The sequence below is a fragment of the Malaya genurostris genome, chromosome 3 (assembly GCF_030247185.1).
Source record: "Malaya genurostris strain Urasoe2022 chromosome 3, Malgen_1.1, whole genome shotgun sequence".
Classification (NCBI taxonomy): domain Eukaryota; kingdom Metazoa; phylum Arthropoda; class Insecta; order Diptera; family Culicidae; genus Malaya; species Malaya genurostris.
The window spans coordinates 117,121,231-117,142,453 of NC_080572.1; the positions used below are offsets into that span (position 1 = coordinate 117,121,231).

The 21,223-nt window shown below is 36.6% G+C and overlaps 1 protein-coding gene across 1 annotated transcript in view; it reads left to right on the top strand.

Annotated features, from left to right (window-relative positions):
- The first annotated feature begins 520 nt into the window (after positions 1–520).
- The window catches only part of LOC131436237 (uncharacterized), a 166,266-nt gene continuing 145,563 nt past the window's right edge, over positions 521–21,223 (top strand). The window contains exon 1 of the mRNA XM_058604858.1: positions 521–1,611. Within this exon, the coding sequence (XP_058460841.1) occupies positions 1,383–1,611 (229 nt within the window). The 5' untranslated portion in view covers positions 521–1,382. The remainder of the gene's footprint in view (positions 1,612–21,223) is intronic.

The following is a 21,223-nucleotide window of genomic DNA, read 5'->3' on the forward strand; positions in this document are numbered from 1 at the left end:
CATAGTGTGGGGATCATTTAATTAAGCATGTCACCATACACTCTAATTACTTGTACTCAAACAATGGGTACTGCTACCGATTGATTCTGCTGCCTTCCACAGATGGAAGAGTAATGAGTCGTACCAAAAAGTTTTCATTGAATATAGGAATATCATCGTTCTGAAACGTCGACCTATGCAATCGGGTGAATTAGTTCATGTACCAGTTTTATCATATTCATGATATTCATCTATCCAAAACAGCTGATTGTCTATCCTGCGCACAGATCCACCATCAGCTGTTTTTATTCATCCTGGCACGGTGAACCAAAACCACCCATCTCCTACTATCCATCCAACTCAGTGACACTATGGAAGCTGCGGTGAATTCATGTTTCACAGTAACCAACCAACGAACGTAGGGTGAACTGAACGACCTTCAAACTGACGCACGATCCAGACCGGACTAGGAGGATTGTTCGGCCCGCAGCACCACGTTGTTAGGTCCGAATTCGGAACGATAAAACCGCTTCGTATTCGGTCGAGCCGTTTAGTCTAGATTGGTCTTCGGTTCGGTACGGTTCTGCCCAGGAGCGCACAGTAGAATATCGGTTAAACGAGGTATTAGCTTCCCCATGTGTACAAGTGTGGGTGAAAATTGTGTTATTGTATTAGTAGAGAAATGTCCTGGCAAGTACAAGAAGATGCATGGCAATAGTAGCAAAGAAAGTATATAATGGAAAACGCTTAATTTTCCTGTTCCCGTCGATATTGCTGCCGGAGTTGGTTCGGAGTGAAGTGTTGTGTTTCAACAAGGGGAAAATTAAATTTCATTGTATTGAGGAGCTTGTATAGTATTAATAAAAGTGAATTTTCACAAGTTTCTCGGGATATAATCTCATCGACTTATTTAGCACCAGCAATCTGATTGACGAACGGGAGTGATCGAAGAAAAGAAATTTTCCGAAAGAAAATTCAGGAGAGTATGATACCTAATTTATTGAGCCACGAGTTGTTATGATTTGTTGTTGGCCAAGGCTTTTTCTCTCTGTCCATTTCGTTTTGTAGTGTTACTCTCGAGAAAGCATGTGAATGTTTGATTGTACTGTAAAGTATTCCTTCACACCAGTGTTTTCGCATATATTCAGCATCAGTTGAATGTTATCAAGTCTCGTAACCTGCTGTCTGCCAGTAAAGTGTTTTGTTTATACCTATCATCTCTGTAACTTGTTTAGAGCCTTACGAATATTGCTGGGCTAATGGATAAATTATTACTCGTTATCAATTGGAATTAATTTCCTATTCTGTGGTGAACACAAGTGTGAAGTTTCGTAACACATACGCGCTGCCCGATCCTGTCCGCTTCGTTGAATCAATCGAAGCCTTGGCAGCAACCGAAAACGATGGTGCAAAAATTGCAATCGAGAGTGAATAATTTACGTAAATTGGGGAAAATATGGATACAAATTTTCCTGCTCGTGTTGTGTCTGAGTGCGCATGTCCTTGTTGTGACATCTCAGCCACAGCAGCAATCACAGCAACAACAACAACAACAGCAGCAGCTGCAGCAACAGCAAAAGGAATTACAACAGCAGCAATCACCGACCAATCTGCCATCGCCACAGAAACGAGGTACGTACGGTTCGCAGTGTCGTTGATTTGTAGTGTCTGTGGAAAGTTCATCGAAACTTTAATACATGAGTAAATGGGGAATCGTCATTCCACATTCAAATGCAAATATTTAAGTAGGGCACAGCGAAGGACAAATTGAATTTGATTAAATGATGAATGCAAATGGATCGCTGGGATGTATGATTGGATTGTGTTACAGTCGTACCGTTTATTTATGTACAAATATTCCAGCTCCTTGGACCCAACCAAGCATGCTGACTCGCTGAATGAATGGGAATCTGGAATTTAGTATTGAACAAAGAATTACGTTTTGTGTCGCTTTTTTTCTTGCATCGCGTTTAACGAATGCACTGAAATTTTCCAGGTTTTTTTGAGCATTTTTGAAGTTATGCGGTTTTCCGAAATTGTGTTTTTGTATTTCTCATATAGAAAGGCTATGCAATAACTGTGCTGACTTTTGAACGGAGGGCCGAGTGTCGTACACCATTGCACAGTGGTCCAGGAAGCAAAATTAGCAGGAAACAATTGTTTACGCTTTTATTATTGGGCTTAGAGATTTGAAGTCTTCGGCACTTTAGTTGCAATTAATAAACTGCGTTTTTCGGCCATAGTGGTTTTAGGGTGGTCCTAAAGCAAACTATGAATTAAACATTATTTCAAAATCTGGATGAGATAAAACAATGCATCCTTCCACAATAATTTAGAATAATCAATTTAAGGCAACTTTGTCGAAGATATTGGTTGTGTATCTTTAACCGTTTTTACATTAGAACGGTTTACATATCCTAAGTTAGGGTGCTTCTTAAAAAAACAGTTTTTATTCAATAACTTTTTCATTTGAATTTTCTCAATAAAGTAATGTTCTAAGAAATTCAGGAGCCTAAAAAGGCGCAACTTTTGGTGGAAGAAGATTTTTTTTATACTACCTGGTTCAATAGTTATGAAAGATTTTAACAAAAAAAATACGCCTTTTTTAAATAACGGTTTCCAAAAATGGCGCAATCCGAAAAAAAAATTTCGATAGCATGTGATAGCTTATACATATTTATATAATATGAGAAAAATTTGGAAAACAGTTATTTTTCTATCTCATTTAAATCAAAATTCCGTGCAAGTATTTTTGTACTTTATCATATAACATCTAGTTTAGTAAATATACTAAGGAATGTTAGAAAAAGGATATTTCATGACAAATATTTACAATCTATTCTTTGGACATTTGTCGTACGTATAATAAGATGTAACTTTTAAACTTTTTATCTTTCTCATAAAAAAAAGTTTTTTGAAAAATCCCCTTCCTTTCCACGGCCACTTATAAGAAACACTTGGAAATTGATTTGTTGGCGCTTTTCACCATGTAATTGCATATAAATGAAATGAAATTTAGGAGATTTCTTTGAGATCCCCATTGAAACTGAGTGTGACAAACACAAACACTTTTGATTGGTATATGATATTCGGCTCTATGGACCTCTGTTCAAAAATCAGTTTTCACAGTGATTGTTTTCACAGTGATTGTAAACCAGGGGGGGAAAAAACTTATAGGTACACACTATTAGAGGCCCAAGCGGCAGAGTCAGTCTCCGCTTTGTGTCCGAGCTAGACACATATAAACATTGTGCTCGGGTGTGGTACACCCAGTCCGTATCGAACGTTACAAAATCAAAAATTTTCAAAAAAATTAAGTTTTAATTTTCGTCTGTTTGCCGCTGAGGAATAAAAAGGTAAGTAAGAATACGTACTCTTTACTTAATTTTGTAGATTCTAACCTCAAAATAACGCGTTGTACATGGTGTAAGCGAAGTATTGTAGTAGATCTCAATCACTTGAACGTACGTCTTATATCGAAATCTTTGCTGCTCGTAGTGAATTATAACTCATTAAATTTTGTTTCTTGTAATTTTTTTGTTGAAGAACACGCATTAAAAACATGGCAACGCGTCGAATCACTCGAAGCGTTGCTGCTTTGGAGGAGTTGTACAAGGAAAACGAGGAGGACAGCGTTACAGAGAATGACAGTGACACCGATGACGCCGTAGGTGCGGAAGAGGAAAGTTCTCACGATTCTGAAACAGACGCAGAATCTGAAGGAGAGCCATTGTCAGGCGAAGAAGAAGCAGCTGCTCCGAGAGGCGCCCCGCCGCGCAAACGCGGCCGCCCTTCATACCTTTATCATCATAAATCAACGAAACAACGTTTTTTCGCTAACTCGAAAAAACGCGTATTTTCATTTTTCAAAAAAAATATAGTTTTTGGAATAAATCAAAAAACCGTTATGGACATTTGTAAGAACTACTTTTTACCTTCCAAATGCGAGTTATACAATGTTAATATTTTTTTTTTCAAAAAGTTACAGCATTTTGAAAAAAAAAAACGTTTTTTACAAAAAAAATTCAAGACCCGTTCACATTTTTCATTATAATTTTTAATCAGTTAAATGATTAATCTGACAACTCTATTATATTTTTGAGACAATTTCACCCAAAATAAAAAAAAAATTATTCAAATTGACAAAGTACAGCTCGATATACACCCAATCAAAGTCGCCGGGTTAGGCTAACCCTGTCCGTACTGAACGTAACTTTTTTATAGTCCGTACCCTGAGGGTTAAAATCTTTCATAACTATTGAACCAGGTAGTATAAAAAAAATCTTCTTCCACCAAAAGTTGCGCCTTTTTAGGCTCCTGAATTTCTTAGAACATTATTTTATTGAGAAAATTCAAATGAAAAAGTTATTGAATAAAAACTGTTTTTTTAAGAAGCACCTTAACTTAGGATATGTAAACCGTTCTAATGTAAAAACGGTTAAAGATACACAACCAATATCTTCGACAAAGTTGCCTTAAATTGATTATTCTAAATTATTGTGGAAGGATGCATTGTTTTATCTCATCCAGATTTTGAAATAATTTTTTAATTCATAGTTTGCTTTAGGACCACCCTAAAACCACTATGGCCGAAAAACGCAGTTTATTAATTGCAACTAAAGTGCCGAAGACTTCAAATCTCTAAGCCCAATAATAAAAGCGTAAACAATTGTTTCCTGCTAATTTTGCTTCCTGGACCACTGTGCATTGTGTATGTGACAAATAATGTCACTCGATTTTCTCAGATTCAAATGAAAGGTTTTATGGTCCCATAGACTGCTATTGAATTTTATCCCGATCCGACTTCCGGTTCCGGAATTACAGGATGATATGCACAAAAAAATGAAAAAAAAAATCACTCACTTTTCTCAGAGATGGCTGAACCGATTTTCACAAGCATAGGTTGACTTCCGGTTCCGGAATTACAAGGTAATATGTGAAAATCTATGTGAAAATGCGCACTCAGAATTTTCGGAAATTTCTGAAACGATTTTTACAATTTATGATACAAATAAAAGGTCTTAAAACTATTCAAAAAATCTCTGAAAAGTTGATCCAGATCCTACTTCCGGTTCCGGTATTACAGCACGATAAATGAAAAATTTTCATTTTCATGAATATTTTTTTACAAGTAATGGTGAAACGAGGTACAAATTTTTATAAAACCGTATGGTAAATTCATCTAGTTGGCAGACCTTGCTAGTTCGTGGATACATAAATCTACTTCGGGACTACTAGTCCCAGGTTTCCGCTTCCGAAAGCGCCGGTAATAATGAAGAAAAGCTCCAAAAATGGTACTGACTTCGATTTCTCAGCAACGGTTAAACCGAATTGCAGAAAATCATGATTCAAATTAAAGCTCTCATTGTCTTAAAAAATATTGTGCAATGTCATCCAGATCCGAATTTCGGTTCCGAAATTGTAGGGCGATGAGTGTCAAAACTTTCAAACTGTCAAACAAAATGATGCAACACCGGTACGCATCGGCACGTGCTGGTACGGAAGAAGAAAACACCACCGCCTAACACACAGCGTACTTTGTTCAATTTTGCGTAGCGTGCAGGGTTGCCACATTTGAATCTATATTAACATGACATAACTGTTTACAAATTGAAAAGGTTATGGTAGTTGAAAGAAAGTTTTAGTTTTTTTTTTAGGTTTGAAAAAAAAATCTTGACTCTTCTAGTGATGTTTTCGAAAATATAAGTAATATGAAAAAGGCATAATCACATCACTAGGTGTATAAAAAATGTTTTTTATTGAAAAACATAAATGCTGTGTTTTGATAAATGAATGTTATTTATTAGATTATGATTCGCAATGTTAAGAATAAAGTTGGATGTTTAGTCACAAGTGCTGACTTTTCAGCCGTAGTATTCAAATAATATTGTGATATAGTGATTATAGTGTAATTTGTTTCTCAATTTCTTTGGTTTTTAATCTAAGAAAAATTTCAAACCTACTTGTCGTGTGGAAGGAACAAGAGGAAATAATAAAATTACTTGGAATTTATAAACTAACTTAGAAACTAACTTATAAACTAACTTACTTCAAACAGTGAATGGATTCAATTGAAGATCGGACCTTGCTTATAATACTATGTATCATTACATCTAATGGTTCTATATTTGTTAATCTGTGTCACTGATTTGTACTAAACCAGGCAGAACTCTTGAAGATCATTTTCATAATTTCATTCTGAATCCTTAAAAGAGCCTTCAGGTCAACAGCAACTTGTCTGAATAGGTGCTGCATAAATATTGGCTGATCTGAATTTTTTGTTTTGAATTTATAATTTTTTAGAGTTCAGAATTCCTGTTTATAAATGGATATAGATATCCAATATATTTATAGCACTCCGTCTGGATTCCTTCTAGTTATGCTATACATTGGAACCTCAATTTACGCGTCTGAGCTCGATAGTTTTTGGGTCATTCACAATAAGTCAATGATTTGCATGTGGTCTCACAAGCATGGACCTTGTACCAGGATATTGTTAGTTCACTTGGTTACGCTGGTAGATCTTAAGGCCTATACTCGGATACTATTTCTCGGAGATGACTGGACTGTAGTTTCATATCGTGCTATTGAATTTCATCCGGATTAGACTTTTGGTTTCGGAGCTACGGGGTAAAATGTGCAAAACAATACAGAAAAGGGCACTCGATTTTCTCAGAGACCGCTAAACTTCTTCATGGGCTTAGGTTCAAATGAATGGTCTTACAAACCTAAAAATTCTTCCTAATTTCATCATCCATTCATTCGAGCGTATATTATATATCACACGCAAAAATTGCGCCTAATACTTACAACAACCCGTATAATTTGGATTAAAACTTCAGTTGGATAGGTTTTGTTAGTTGATGACCAAATACATTGATTCTGCAAAGCAAAGTTTGGCATTACATTCCCTTTTGTGGAATTTGGCCTTTCTGTTTCAACAGACTTCGCAGCCGATTCTTAGTGTACAGAGCGATAATTCAAAAAACGGAAAAATTCTTTTACTCAAAATTGATTAAATTTATAGTATATGTTAGTTGCTTGCCAAACGAACCGATTTCAACTCCCGGTTCCGGAAGTAGCGGGAATGAATTTGAATTTTGTTCTAAATCCGACCTCCGGAATAACATGGTGAAGTGGGATTAAAATTTAGTCATTAGGAGCGAAAATAAAAAAAACGAATAATCCCTATAAATTTAGCTCAAAGCTGTTTATGAATTGAAAAGGTCCAAATAAACTTTTTTGTTCTAATTCAAGATTTAAAGAAAAGTATTTTAAACAATCACTTAGTAATATTTATGAAACCATAAGTTATATGAGAAACTATCTCACCACTAGGTGAATTAAAATAGGTTTTTGATGCTGCTTCCTAATGATTGACTCAATCTCATTAAAATTCGTCTCAGTCATGTCATCTTGTAACAATACTAGAGATTCAATATGATCATATTTCAGTGAGACATTGTTTTCAATTGGATTCACATCGTTTTAAGTAATATTCTGGACACTTTCAAATTGCCGTGCAAGTGTTTGAGATTTTTCGCCGCTTGTAAGAAGTATTTGTTTGAGAGCAGAAATTGGTTTCTTCAGGTGTCATAAAAACAGTTTCCAAAAAGGTTTAGAATATGACTTACTTTATTCAACCTAATTTTAGCTTGTTTTTGTAAATTCTCACCAATGGATTTTGTAGCAGGATTGCGAGAACTTTGATGTTATCTTTGACGAACATTATTCAAACGAATGAGTAGTTGAAGATTGTCATTGATGGTAGTAGAATTTAATTTATCTTTGGAACTGAATGATTCCTAGCTTCAATCATGTAATGATTCGAATTATCCATTGATGTGTTGATGTCCACAGAATTTTCTACAGGAAGATTTTCGTAGTCAAAGTTAGCATGGATAACTCACTACAAATGTGACTCTGAAAAGTTTGAACCATATCAATTGTAGAGAGGTTTCTCACGGAAGCTAAACAAACTGGACTATTTGGAGATAGAATTGTAAAGTAACCAGCATTAAGTTGGTATTGGAGTATTTTTTCATTCCGATTATTTTTCCCACAATTTTATTAGACATGCTTTGTACTTAGGTCCCCTATAATGCAAAATTAAGATCGATATCTTGTGAGTTTTTGCAAATCGCCTAAGATCGAGTAAAATTTGATGTTTGATTTGCCGTTGAACAAAAATGGTAACTCAACATCCCATTGCAGTAAGCCTGTCAAAGTGATGAACCACGTAATTTTGGTTGTTTTTCAATTTAACATTTCGATTAAGTTTCATTCCTACACTGAATATGCAGCCGGCGAACAACGCACAAAAAAGAAACGTGCACTTGTCCTCAGTGTCGAATAGATAGATTTTTAGTGTACTCTTATGTTTAAACAAGCTGATGCGAGTGAACCACATTCTCCACGCATGAATCGCTCTTCTATGCTCTCGCCTAAATACACTCAAGTGTGCACTGGTGAGTGAACACTTCTGTGTTTTTTATTCTTAACAGAGAGTTGAGATAAATTTTTAATGCAGTAGGGAAAACGAAAATTTTATGATAAATTGTATTTTTGCTGAATATATGAGCTTCTCTTATGCTAACCGTACACAAAATTGCACATCGGCGTATACACTTTGGTGAAATATCTGCGTCCATTTTAGAGAACTTAACAGCACTTCTCTAGCGATTTGGTGCGATCCTGTGCTAGAGGTAAGAGAAAATAATCACGCGCTTCTATGATGTTTACACATTGTATATAACAGTGATGTAAATGTGTAAAAGAGAAGAAATCTCGTTGATGTTGTCAGTGCTAAAGACTGTCACAGAAAGTATGGACGCAACCAAAAACCGGTGCCATTTCGCAATGGTTCAGAATCCGTCAATTTTTATGGCTGCGTCCTGTTGTTTACACTCTTCTCTAACCACTTGTGCAGTTGTTTATTCGTTTTCATTTGTTTGTTTCGAAATGCGTGGACTTTCAGCAGAACAACGTCGAAAAATTGTGTACAAATGGTGCACAGAACGCGGACTGTCACTGAGGAAGATAGCAAAAATGGAAGGAGTAAGTGAGAAAGCCGTGCGAAATGCAATCAGGAAGCTCGGTGAGGATAACACATTTGAGGTCCTGCTAACCCTCACTCGGATAAACGTATACTGAAGGCGTTCAAGCAAAATAAGGAGGTTTCAGTTCAGGATGTGGCCAAAAAAGTGGGCACTTCGAAGTCAAATTTTCTTCGTCCTAAAGAACGTTTGAATCTTCGAACCTATAAGAAGCAGAAACAACCAAAACGTAGTCCGAAACAAGAAGCATCGATCAAGCCGAGGGTTCGAAAGCTGTACAATACGATTCTTACTGGAAATTTGAACTGCATAATCATGGACGACGAAACCGACGTGAAACTCGATTACAAATCCTTGCCGGGACCACAATATTATACGGTGCGAGAAGGGCAAGTGTTAAACCCGTCCGAGACATCGATTGAAGTCGAAAAATTTGGTAAGAAAGCTATGGTCTGGCAAGCAATTTGTAGCTGCGGTAAGATTTCGAAACCCTCCATCACCACTGCTTCAATGAACTGCGAAATATACATCAAGGAATGTTTACAAAAACGACTTCTACCCATGATTCGAAGCCACAAGGATCCTGTTGTCTTCTGGCAAGATCTTGCTTCTTGCCACTACTCGAAATCAACGGTAGAATGGTATACTACCAACAATGTCACTTTCGTCCCAAAAGACATGAATCCACCAAGCTGCCCACAACTTCGACCAATTGAGGAATTTTGGGCATTAACGAAGGCACATCTTAGGAAACATGTCTCGGCAGCCGAAACCATTCAACAGTTCGAAAAAGATTGGAAAAAAGTGTCAAAACTTGTCGGAACGTTCGCAAGAAGGTGCGCCAGCTAGTCTACAATGGCTGAGTAGCGAATGTTGAGAATAATATTCTGTTGTTGTAGTCTAATATTATCAGTATATCGAATAAAATTTGAATATCTAACACTTGTAAATTATTTATAGCGAAATTGAAGTACGTCCTTACTTTCTGGGACAGTCTTTAAGGGAGAAATTACACTTGCTCGTCATAATACAGAGGTGATGGACATGAAGTTGGGACGAGGTTGTATGTGATAAAAATTTAAAGACTTATTTTCTCACCATGTTACAAAACTCACTGTAAAGAAACGAATGTCTAACATTTTAATTCGAAAAAAAAGGTGTTTAAGTAAATTTTGGGTCATGATGATTGTTCAATTAAAAAATAGTCTTCATACTAAGTTGAGTAACTATTGTGAAGACATGAAACAACCTTAGATCAACCGTTATAGCACAATAAAAGGAAGTCAAATCATATTACGACTACTTGCAGCATGGAGTGCTAGATATATTAAGGAATGAGCCATTGTTCGGACCTTATTTCGGTTTACCATTAATAACTTTTTCCACAAATGTTCGAATGCGAATTACTTCAGTTCAAACCGCGTATATCTCTGTATGACACTTTTTGCACTATGACCAAAGCCTTAGAAACACAGATTAAATAATGGCATTTTATCGTTTACAATGTGCCCTACAGAACAACAATGGAACTTATAACGTACTATTTTAAAAGTTTCACTTCGCTTTGATGGAAGTAGATAAAGTTCTTGGTTCTAATTCCAGAGCGTGATTAATTTTTGCTATTCGCTCGTTTTTTCATTCACAAGTGTTACTTGGGAAGAGACAAATCAAGCAATTTCTTTAGTATATTTTTAATTTTATCAGTGCGTTAGTTATATGATATACTTTTCAAGATAGTTTTGAAAGGTCTATTGCAACTATTTCCAACTTATGTACGGCGAATCCCTGCTTATTTTTTGGGGGACGTGTAACATTTTCAAGAACACCTGTAAGTAAGTTTTTTGTCAATGTGATAGCCTTCGTGCCGTTTTCTCAAACTTGTGTGTCCCTTTCCGTTGATACTGTGCAATTTTCGAAATAGAGTATAAATATATTTCCATCTAACAAAATCAATTTTAAACGTGGAGTTGCACGGAGAATCATTATGATTTCAAAAGAGAAAAAAATCGAAATTCGAATTCGAAAAAAAAATTATAAAACTTCTCAGACAAATACTGAAGAAGGCGTTAGTGTTCTTCCAATCCATCAATCAAGACACGGCATTTTCCGAATCTTTATCCGATTTGATATAAGGCTTCCACTTTCCAAAGGAACGTAGAAAGCTCAGTATGGAATGTTATAAAGAATGTTACTGACTAGTTATTTTTGTTACATGTGTTAGACTTGCGTATTTTTTTCGGAATGACTTTTCGATCTTATAACAATTCATAGTACAGCTTGCGAAACTCCTGCAAAACATCAGTTAAATGGCTTTAGGCGAAATGACCCTCTCCGGCCAGAAGTAAACAAATGATTCGGCATAACGAATGATTTTTGCTTGTTTGATGTATGCTTAGGACGACATTAGCTATAGTTCTAAGATGCTAAATGTATTTCTTATTATATTACATTATTTGTTACAAAAATATAAATATGTATTACTTTCAACACCATCATTACTTTTGTCTAATTGAATAAGGTTACATTATGAAGGACTTAAAAAGTAATAACAAAATAATAATTTTACCGATATGTCTAAGTTGGGATAAGGGAAGCACAAAGTTAGATTGGTACATATAAACAATCTTACTATAAATTTAGAAAAATCATAAAATTGAATTAGTTGAATAACACACAGAAAAGTATGAATTTTTGTATTTATTCCTAGAATCTATTTTTTTAGAGTTTAAACTAATGAATCACGAGAAACATTCGTAGGTATCTCAGATTGCAAAAATTTAGAAATAAAGTCGTATAACGAAAATAAAAATGCAATGCATTTCTCCAGCACCGACATTTACAGCTTGATCGTTATAATGTCACGATGGTCCAGATAGCTTTTGTTGAGCTTCGCGTAGAAAACGGATTAAAAAATGAAACATTGCTGAATCGTCCTCGTTTCAGTTTCAGGGATGGGATGGAAAAATTGAATTTCGAACAACAATACCATTATTTCGTTTCTGGTTACGCGCAGCGGTTATGGTGAACTTAATTCCCGGTTTCCACTTGGCAACAGCATTTCCAGATGCTCCGATCCATGAACAGGTTTTATCACAAACAGTCGTTCGCGGAATGGATTACATGGTACTCATATTTAGGTTTTATGTATTTATGAAGTAAATGTAATCCCTTCTTCTGATATGTTAACGTACAACACGGCCTGCTAGAACTGGAAATCCGATAAAATAGCATTTGGTTTCATTTGTTCCAGAACAATTTTTTTTAAAATCAATAAAGCAAGTGTAGAAAAATATTACAAAAGTTGTTATATTACAAGCCGAGTTTAAAGCCACCGACTAATAGCAATTTATGCTTTCTAGTATACGAAGAATTTGGCATATTTTATCGCTGATGTTACGTGAGTTGAACAAAATTAAGTAAATATGTTATGTTATTGTATTTTATATCACGTAGTTTTATTTCAAAATAACTACAACGCAATTTCCTGTGGAATTGATTAAACGGAATGAATTTTTTGCCCTTGTGTTACAAATCTCTTCTTGTATACGTCGATTCGATACCTAGAGTCTCGAGCTGGTTAGATAGACCTCACGGAGAAGTGAACTTCGGCCTGACGCAATTCCTCACAGGGCACGGGTGCTTCAGATGGTACCTCCACAGGTTCGCCACGCGACATCCCCTGTATGTCCTGGCTGCCCAGACGAGATCGAGACGGCTGAACACGTCTTGTTCGCATGTTCCCGTTTCGCGGCTCAAAGGAGTGAGCTACTGGAGGCATGCGGCAGGGACACCACACCGGAAAACCTGATCCAGAGAATGTGCCACTGCGTAGAGAACTGGAACGCAGTGTCGACCGCGGCATCCCAAATTGCGGGCATATTGCAGCGGAAATGGAGTGCGGATCAACAACAGGTCAGCCGCGTACCGTAGCAGGCTCAAGAGAGATCAGCGAATAAACGTCGGTCCGGGAGAACCTTCTTTGTCGGGAAGCTCTTCGTCGGAGTAGTCTAGATCCATCGTCGGGGACTAGACGAGTAGTACGTAAAACTGCTAGGATCGTCGGGGCGCCAGTGAACCGGAAGCTTTCCTCCAACCGGAATCACTGGATCGACCCAGGCATCCTCTCGGTCGGGCGTTGACGGGTATCGAAGGCGTCGGTTTCGGGAGGGCCTCCTTCGTCGGGGAACTCTCCGTCGGTGTAGGCTAGATCCTTCGGCGGGGACTAGTCGAGTAGCCGCCACAACACCGATACGAGTCGTCGAGGCGCCAGCGAACCGGAAGCCATGCTCCAACCGGAATCGCGGGACCGACCTCGGCACTCCATCGGGTGTCCCGTGTGGTGTAAGAGACTCGGTGTCGGGAGATTCTCCTTCGCCGGGGAACTCTCCGTCGGAGTAGTCTAGATCCTTTGTCGGGGACTAGATGAGTAGATCGTCGCGTGGTACCGATAGGATCGTCTGAGCGCCAGTGAACCGGAAGTCACGCTCCAACCGGAATCATTGGATCGACTTAGGCATCCTTTCGGTCGGGTCGTAGACGCGTACCGTAAGCGTCGGTTCGGGAGGACTTCCCTCGTCGGGGAACCCTCCGTCGGCGTAAACTAGATCTTTTGGCGGAGACTAGTCGAGTAGTTCCGCGACGTAGCATCAGTTTTGGGTCGTCGAGGCGCCAGTGAACCGGAAGTTACCCTCCAGCCGGCATCACTGGACCGACCTCGTCATCCAACTGGTCGATCCCTCGAGAGCAGGGTGCTGATCCCCATTCTGCATAAATCTGGGGAGGGTGCTGTGAGCACCAATAGCCTTCCACCCCGAAGTAATACCTAGCGGTGGTGCCGGGGAGGTAGGGTTAGAGATCCAAGGTGTTTTAGTGGGTAGTTCCAATCAACAGTTGGGTAGTCCTGTGGAGAGTCCCACACTCCGTGCGTAAATGCATTTCACCTTGTAAAAAAAAAATACGTCGATTCGTATTGAAGTAACTTGTTGGGAACGACATTGTATTTAACATAAGTTTAGGCTTTTTACTTTGTTGTTAATGTTATGGAAAATGTGCGATCAGTCGGTTACGTCATTTATAGTATTATATCTTCAGAACCGAAAGTGACAACCGTTTAATATTCGAACTTAATCCAAAATTAAATAGTAACTTTCAAACGAGTCTAGACTTATAACAATCGGCTCAGCCATTTCTGAGAAAATTGAGCGGTAAAAGAACAACGCGTTTTGTCGCTTACGTTACTTATACCTAATCAAATGGTATTTTATGGTCTCCGAGGCTTCTTTCGAAAGTCGGGTTTTCAACCATTTCATTTTAAGTTAAACAGTTACCAACATTAATATCCAAGAATACCAGATCATATGGTGTAAAATATTGTCATAATTTTAGTTCTAAGTAATATTAGAACAACATATTGGGCATCTTAGCACTAACGCAGCGTGCTGTAATAAATAACTATTGATTTAAAAAATGTGTACTTTGATAGGCAATTAGTTGACAAAATCTGAAAATTTTCTAAGACCTGTTTTGAGAATTTTGTATCTTTTTTTGCTTTGTATTTTATTTTTATTTCATTCACCTTTTGAATTTTTATTTGCATCACCCAAACAACACATTATTCCAGAAACGGAACTCGGATCTAGTTGTATTTTAACACCAAAATAAGGGACTTTAACATCTTAAATTTGTACAAATCAATTTGGCCTCCTTAGAGAAAATTGACTTTGTATTTTGCTTGGCAGGCTATGGGGCCATGAAAACTGTAGTTTGAACTTAAAATTCAGGCAATTGATTCAGCCTTCTTTTTTTAGTTTTCCGTGCATTTTACCCTGCATCTACGCAACCGTCAGCTAGATTCGAATTAATATAGATAACTATATAGAACTATTTCTCCAAAGCTATGTGCGTTGCCTTTGCGGCGAGAACCGGTAACCAGGGCAACATTGCACAGTGGTCCAGGAATCAAAATTAGCAGGAACAATTGTTTGAGCTTTTAATATTGGCCTAAGAGATTTGAAGTCTTCGGCACATTAGTTCCACTTAATAAATTGCGTTTTTCGGCCATAGTGGTTTTAGGGTGGTCTTAAAACAAACTATGCATTAAAAATTATTTCAAAATCTGGATGAGATAGAACAATGCATCCTTCCACAATAATTTAGAATAATCAATTTAATCAACTTTGTCGAAGATATTGGTTGTGCATCTCCAACCGTTTTTATTTAGAACGGTTAACATATCCTTAGTTAGAGTGCTTCTTAAAAATAAAACAGTTTTTATTCAATAACTTTTTCATTTGAATTTTCTCAATAAAGTAATGTTCTAAGAAATTCAGGAGCCTAAAAAGACGCAACTTTTAGTGGAAGAAAATTTTTTTATACTACCTGGTTCAATAGTTATGTAAGATTTTAACAATAAAATACGCCTTTTTTAAATAACGGTGTCTAAAAATGGGGCAATCCGAGAAAAAATTTTCATTGCATTTGATAGTTTGTACTTTTTTATATAATATTAGAAAAAATTGGAAAACAGTTATTTTTCTATCTCATTTAAATCAAAATTTCGTGCAAGTATTTTTGTTCGTTATCATATAGCATGATAGCGAAGAATATTTTATTTGAACAATTTTAACAAGCCATTTAGGGGTTAAACTAAGTTTGTGCTTAGGGCACATAACCGTTTTCACTTTTCTTTACGTTTCGTCTTAGACTCGTCAGTGCAGAGCAGTTAAATGACCATACCTGAATCGGCCAGTATTAGCCGAAAATCACGTTTCCGTTCGGCACGTCAGCAAAGCCATGGCACTTCGGTGCCAAATAATAAGTGTTTTGCAAATAGCATCAACTTTATTTCTGGTTGGCGGTTCAAATTAAACTGTTTAAGTTTGCATTAAGCAGTTCAATTTGAACTGCTCTGCACTGACGAGTCTAAGACGAAACGTAAAGAAAAGTGAAAACGGTTAGGTTCCCTAAGCACAAACTTAGGTTAACCCCTAAATGACCTAAATGAAATTTTTTTCGGACTGCCCCATTTTTAGACACCGTTATTTAAAAAGGCGTATTTTATTGTTAAAATCTTACATAACTATTGAACCAGGCAGTATAAAAGAATCTTCTTCCACTGAAAGTTGCGTCTTTTTAGGCTTCTAAATTATTTAGAACATCACTTTATTGTGCATTGTCATCTAATTGTTTTAAATCAAGCACGATAACAATCATTTTCAACTTCACTATATTATCCTGAATTCCACGTTCTAGTAAATTTTTCACTGACTGACTCTAACTCAAACTCTCCTGGCTTCGGAATTATTTTGCATTCCGCACTTAACTTGTTGAAACCTAACTATTACACGTGGGATCTGGGCCTACCATGAACTGATAATTATTTTTTACAGCTCATTTATATTTTCTGTCTAGGCACAAATGCTGGTCTCCAAGGTTGGTAACGGTTTCAGCCGGTCGCGCTAGGAACAGCATTCAGAAAAGTTGAAGTATAAACATCTCTCTGGATTAATCAAAAAAAATTCTTTTTATACCTACCTATGTATTACATTGTTCAACAACTCTGTATTTTTGCTAACCCTTAAATGGAAAAGGTTCGTATAGAACCATTAAGAAGCGCATTGCGCGAATTCATTCTGAATTATTTACATCGTACATTCACGGGTTAATTACTTGATTTTTACCACCCCTTGTATTCGGTTATGGGTGTATTGATATATGCATTTTGTATTGGATTCCTTTGGTATATGGCAATGCTCACATTGGCTGATGCAATAAGTTGATATAGGCTATTTTAAGTGACGTGGAAATTATGCTTCTACCATATTTGTGCTATATGATGTAATGCGGTCTAAAATTTAAGAAAAGATTTTTAAAACTATCTCGAGATAAAATTAAGGGCGTTGCATATATAACTTTTTTGCGATATGCACAAGATAATGCTACTTTATTTAGAAACACATGTAGTGGTATAATGTACAGAAATGGCTCGAGAACTGGAATGAGAGTTCTCGTGAGCGCTCCCGTCATCGGCATTAAGACCACCCTTTGGAAATGATTTATTTTCGATTGAATAACTTCCTCTTTCTGTCACTACGCAAGGCACTCATATGTTAATATTGGACAAGCAATAGTTTGTTGATATGCATGCTCGAGGCTTTTCTCGTGGACTGTTCATGTTATTATTATTGAAAACAATGAAGATCGGGGTTTGAAAACTTTCCAACGAAGACTATTTTTTGAAAATTTAATTTCCCAATTTTGAATTGTACTGTTTTTTGTGTAACAAAAATTTTCCTGATAATATACAGTCCGTTACGTAGGAGCGTGGTCACTTTTGTGCGAAAATGAAAGACTTAACAGAAAAATATTTTTGAATATTGTTTTATTAGATCAGAAACTTGCATGCAAATACCTTATGATAAAAAAACCGGAATTTTCATTTTAAAATTCCCGCGCTTGTCCAATCGGTAAACTTTTATTCTCTCAACGTTGGCAACACTTTTATACACATTCTGTCAAATTTTGACGCATATCGTACGATTTGTTTTTGTTTTGCGTCTATACAAAGAAGTTGAAAAATTTTCGTGTGGCGATTTTTATAATGGATGAAAATTTACAACAACGTGCGTGCATCAAATTTTGTGTTGCAAATGGATTTAAGTGTTCCGAAACGTTGAAAATGTTAGAAAAGGCCTTTGGTGAATCGTGCCTAGGGAAAACACAGGCATACGAGTGGTATAAACGCTTCAAAGGTGGTCGTACAAGCTTGGATCATGATGAGATCCCTGGCCGCCCAACAACATCTGTTACTGAAGAAAACATTGAACCGGCGAAGCAAATCGTGTTGCAAAATCGTTCTGTACCGATTAGAGAGATTGCTTTGTTGTTGGGAATCTCTTATCAGCCGAACACATTTTAACTGATGTTTTGGGTTTGAAACGCGTCGCTTCTCGGCTGGTGCCAAAAAAGCTGAATTTCATTCAAAAACAGCGTCGTGTATTTAAATGTATTGCCGCAGGAGGAGAGTACTTTGAAGGCGATAATAAAGAAATTTATTAAAATTTGAAATTTTGCGTTTTTTGATAAAATTCCGGTTCTTTTTTTATCATAAGGTATTTGCATGCAAGTTTCTGATCTAATAAAACAATATTCAAAAATATCGGTTCACCCACTCACTCACAAACTGTTTTGACTTTTTCATGTATTTCGTCGCGGCAGCTTGGGTCATTTTGGGACCTTTCGAGTGCGAGCACAGAAAAACTGCTTCGAAGCGCGTAGCGTACGCGGTACTCATTTTGGAAAAAATGCTGGATTCGAATTGTAAACAATAGATAGCTGATTTATTCTCACATTGCATCAAGGACACTACTGCCCTCTGTTAAAAAAAATATCCCACCATTCCATTTTACCGATCGCGAGTAATCGTAACCACGCTCTTAGGTAACAGACTGTAATAAAACGGTATCATTCATTTCTCATATTGTAGTATACTGGTTTCAGTTAGGCTTCTATACTAAAAAGAAACCCAAGTATCAAATGTAACTTATTGAAATTCCAAGATGTTCTACAATTGTTTTAGAATTGTTATTTATGTTAGATATGTTCATAGAGATGTTTAAATATATTAAATTGGTTGTGCAACTTATCACTGTTAAGTTTCACAATACTACCGAAAATATCACTGAAGAACAACTTCGAGTTTTAAAACAATTGTGCAGCAAATCACCATCTTGTTCATGTTTCAGTAGCAATTATAGAAGTTTTGCAAAAATGTTCACATCGTCGAAAGTAAAACGGGAATAACTAGAACAATTGTGGAACTTATAAAAAAATTTCTAAACGGCTGTCATAATTGTATCGGACACAATATACGTCGAAATTGCTATATATTTCTTGTGGAAGAAAAAATAGCGAAATGATGCTCTCCGCAAGGCAAAAAACGATAAGCCGAATGGAGAATCCAGCTGTAAAAGTATTTTTTGCTGAGTCCGCATAGTTAGGTCAGTGTGTGCAGTTTTTTCAGTTTTAGATAAACAATGATTCAAAAGTTGTGCAAGATTTATCTGTTTGAAATGAACGCAAAACTTGCAGACATGAGAATATTATCATAAGAGTTACAAAAATACAGCATTACATACGCAATGAAAACAAAAATCTTTTCATTTCACGAAAAAAACAACAGACCTGACATTACTTTATAAAGATATTGAACGAAAAGTTAAGTTCACTATAGTTACTCTCGTAGTTATATCGCTTGGGCATCTTGTTTTTGCAACTCCAGCACATGGGCTTACCAAAATAATACTTACAATGCATATCACAAAAGTCGGACCCGCTAAGATTAATCACTATATTGTATTATTGTTTATTTCTACTAGAAGATTTAAACTGATAAAATAAATATGAAGCATTTCTTTCCGAAATATTAACATTTTAATACATCCTATTATTTCGATAAAATAATTCATTACGTTGCGTGAACCATTTTCTATCCAACTCATCGGTGCCATATTGAAAAAAATATTCAAGAAAAATTCATTTCGAGATGTTCCAGGTTCAATAAAACATTTGTTTGATCAAAATCGTCTCAAATTTTTAAAAATGTTTGAATACTCGTATTTTAAACATCATTCCGATGATTCTCATTAAAAATGATAGACTTTTATTTTCATAGAAATTGGTGTACAATTATCAAAACGCGTTAAATCAAAGGTTCTTGAAAATTTCGGGCGTACGAATGCATGCTTCACCATAAAAATGCAGTTGACGTTGTCGATTTTTCATTTACAAAAACACAAAATATCAATTCTTCAAAATATATAATCAAATATGAAACTTATTCATTAGAAATCAATTCCTTTTCTTGTTTACATTACATAGTAGATTGCACGAGTTTCTCAATTGTTTTTTTGTTGATTTTATTACTGCCTTTGAGATGAGATCGACGCATGAGTTTTTGTATCAGTTGCACAGTCGTTGTTAACAAATATTCGTAATAACAGAAGAGCTTAGAGATATGTTGCACAACACAGAAAAATTGCGCTTTTTTCCATAACACAACAGGTACTAGAATAGTAATATAAACTAACTTTGATAAATTGCACAATCAGTTGAAAAATACAGGACAGCAAATAAACATGCTACTTGGGAATATTATTTGAATAAACGTGAGAAGCAAAATTGTGAAATAAAAAAAAATGAAAATAATTTTTCAGTTGGTACACAAAAAGATATGGAATAGAAACTTCATACAATAATAATAAATATAAACACGATGTTAACGAATGAATAATTTCGTGCAACACGATACAATTGGTTTTGTTTTATTAATTATCTGCGAATTTACTCTATTAGAATGTTCTGGCCAACCTCCATTTGAATGTTCTGGCCAAACTCTTTTCATGTTTGTCGGAATGGGTAATTTTGCGGCCTAGTGTGGAACTCAAAGGCTGACGTTATACAATCCTGTAAGCGATAATGATGTTACAGAAATACCGAAAATACGTGCTCGACGGTGCCTGATTTGCGAGCTAACTTTCTTGTTTTGTGATTTTCCCCTCCAGGAAAAGTATCGCTTCCCGTGGCGGCAAGCGCAGCGTTCAATTATTTCTACCAAATTTAACCCTCCGGCCATTTTCCGCTATCGTAATGTTTATTTGGAACCAGCTAGATTGAGCGGTTAGGTTCAGAGCTGTTCGCCACCATCGGCCGGTGTGAAACTTTATAACGGCATTCACGGGTCCTGTTTTCCATGGCAGTGTGGCGCATGGAAAACCATAAAGAGCGGTCGAATGGTGAGTGTGTGCCCTTCCTCAGTAGAAGGTCGAATGTGGAAAACTAGATCATAACGAACAGGGTACTAATGGTATGCCCATACCCGTACATTCTTCCTGCCGACGGTCGATTTCCACTTTTGGCAAAGTTTGAGATTGGGTTCGAGCTCTGCGAGTGGCGTTGAATTTATACAGATGGTCTTGCCCGTTGGTTCTAGCTGGAACAGCGGTACATTAGAAACGAAAGCATGATCGTTCGCAAAATGGGAAACTATTTGCCAGTTCATTATCGTTGGAAAGTTTCCGTGAGCACATTTTTTCGTGTATTTGTTCGTCGGGAGTGCTCGGAAGAAGTGAGGTTTCTTTTTTAAATTGTTCTTTAAATTGTGTTTCTGACAAGGTCGAATGCTTTTGAAA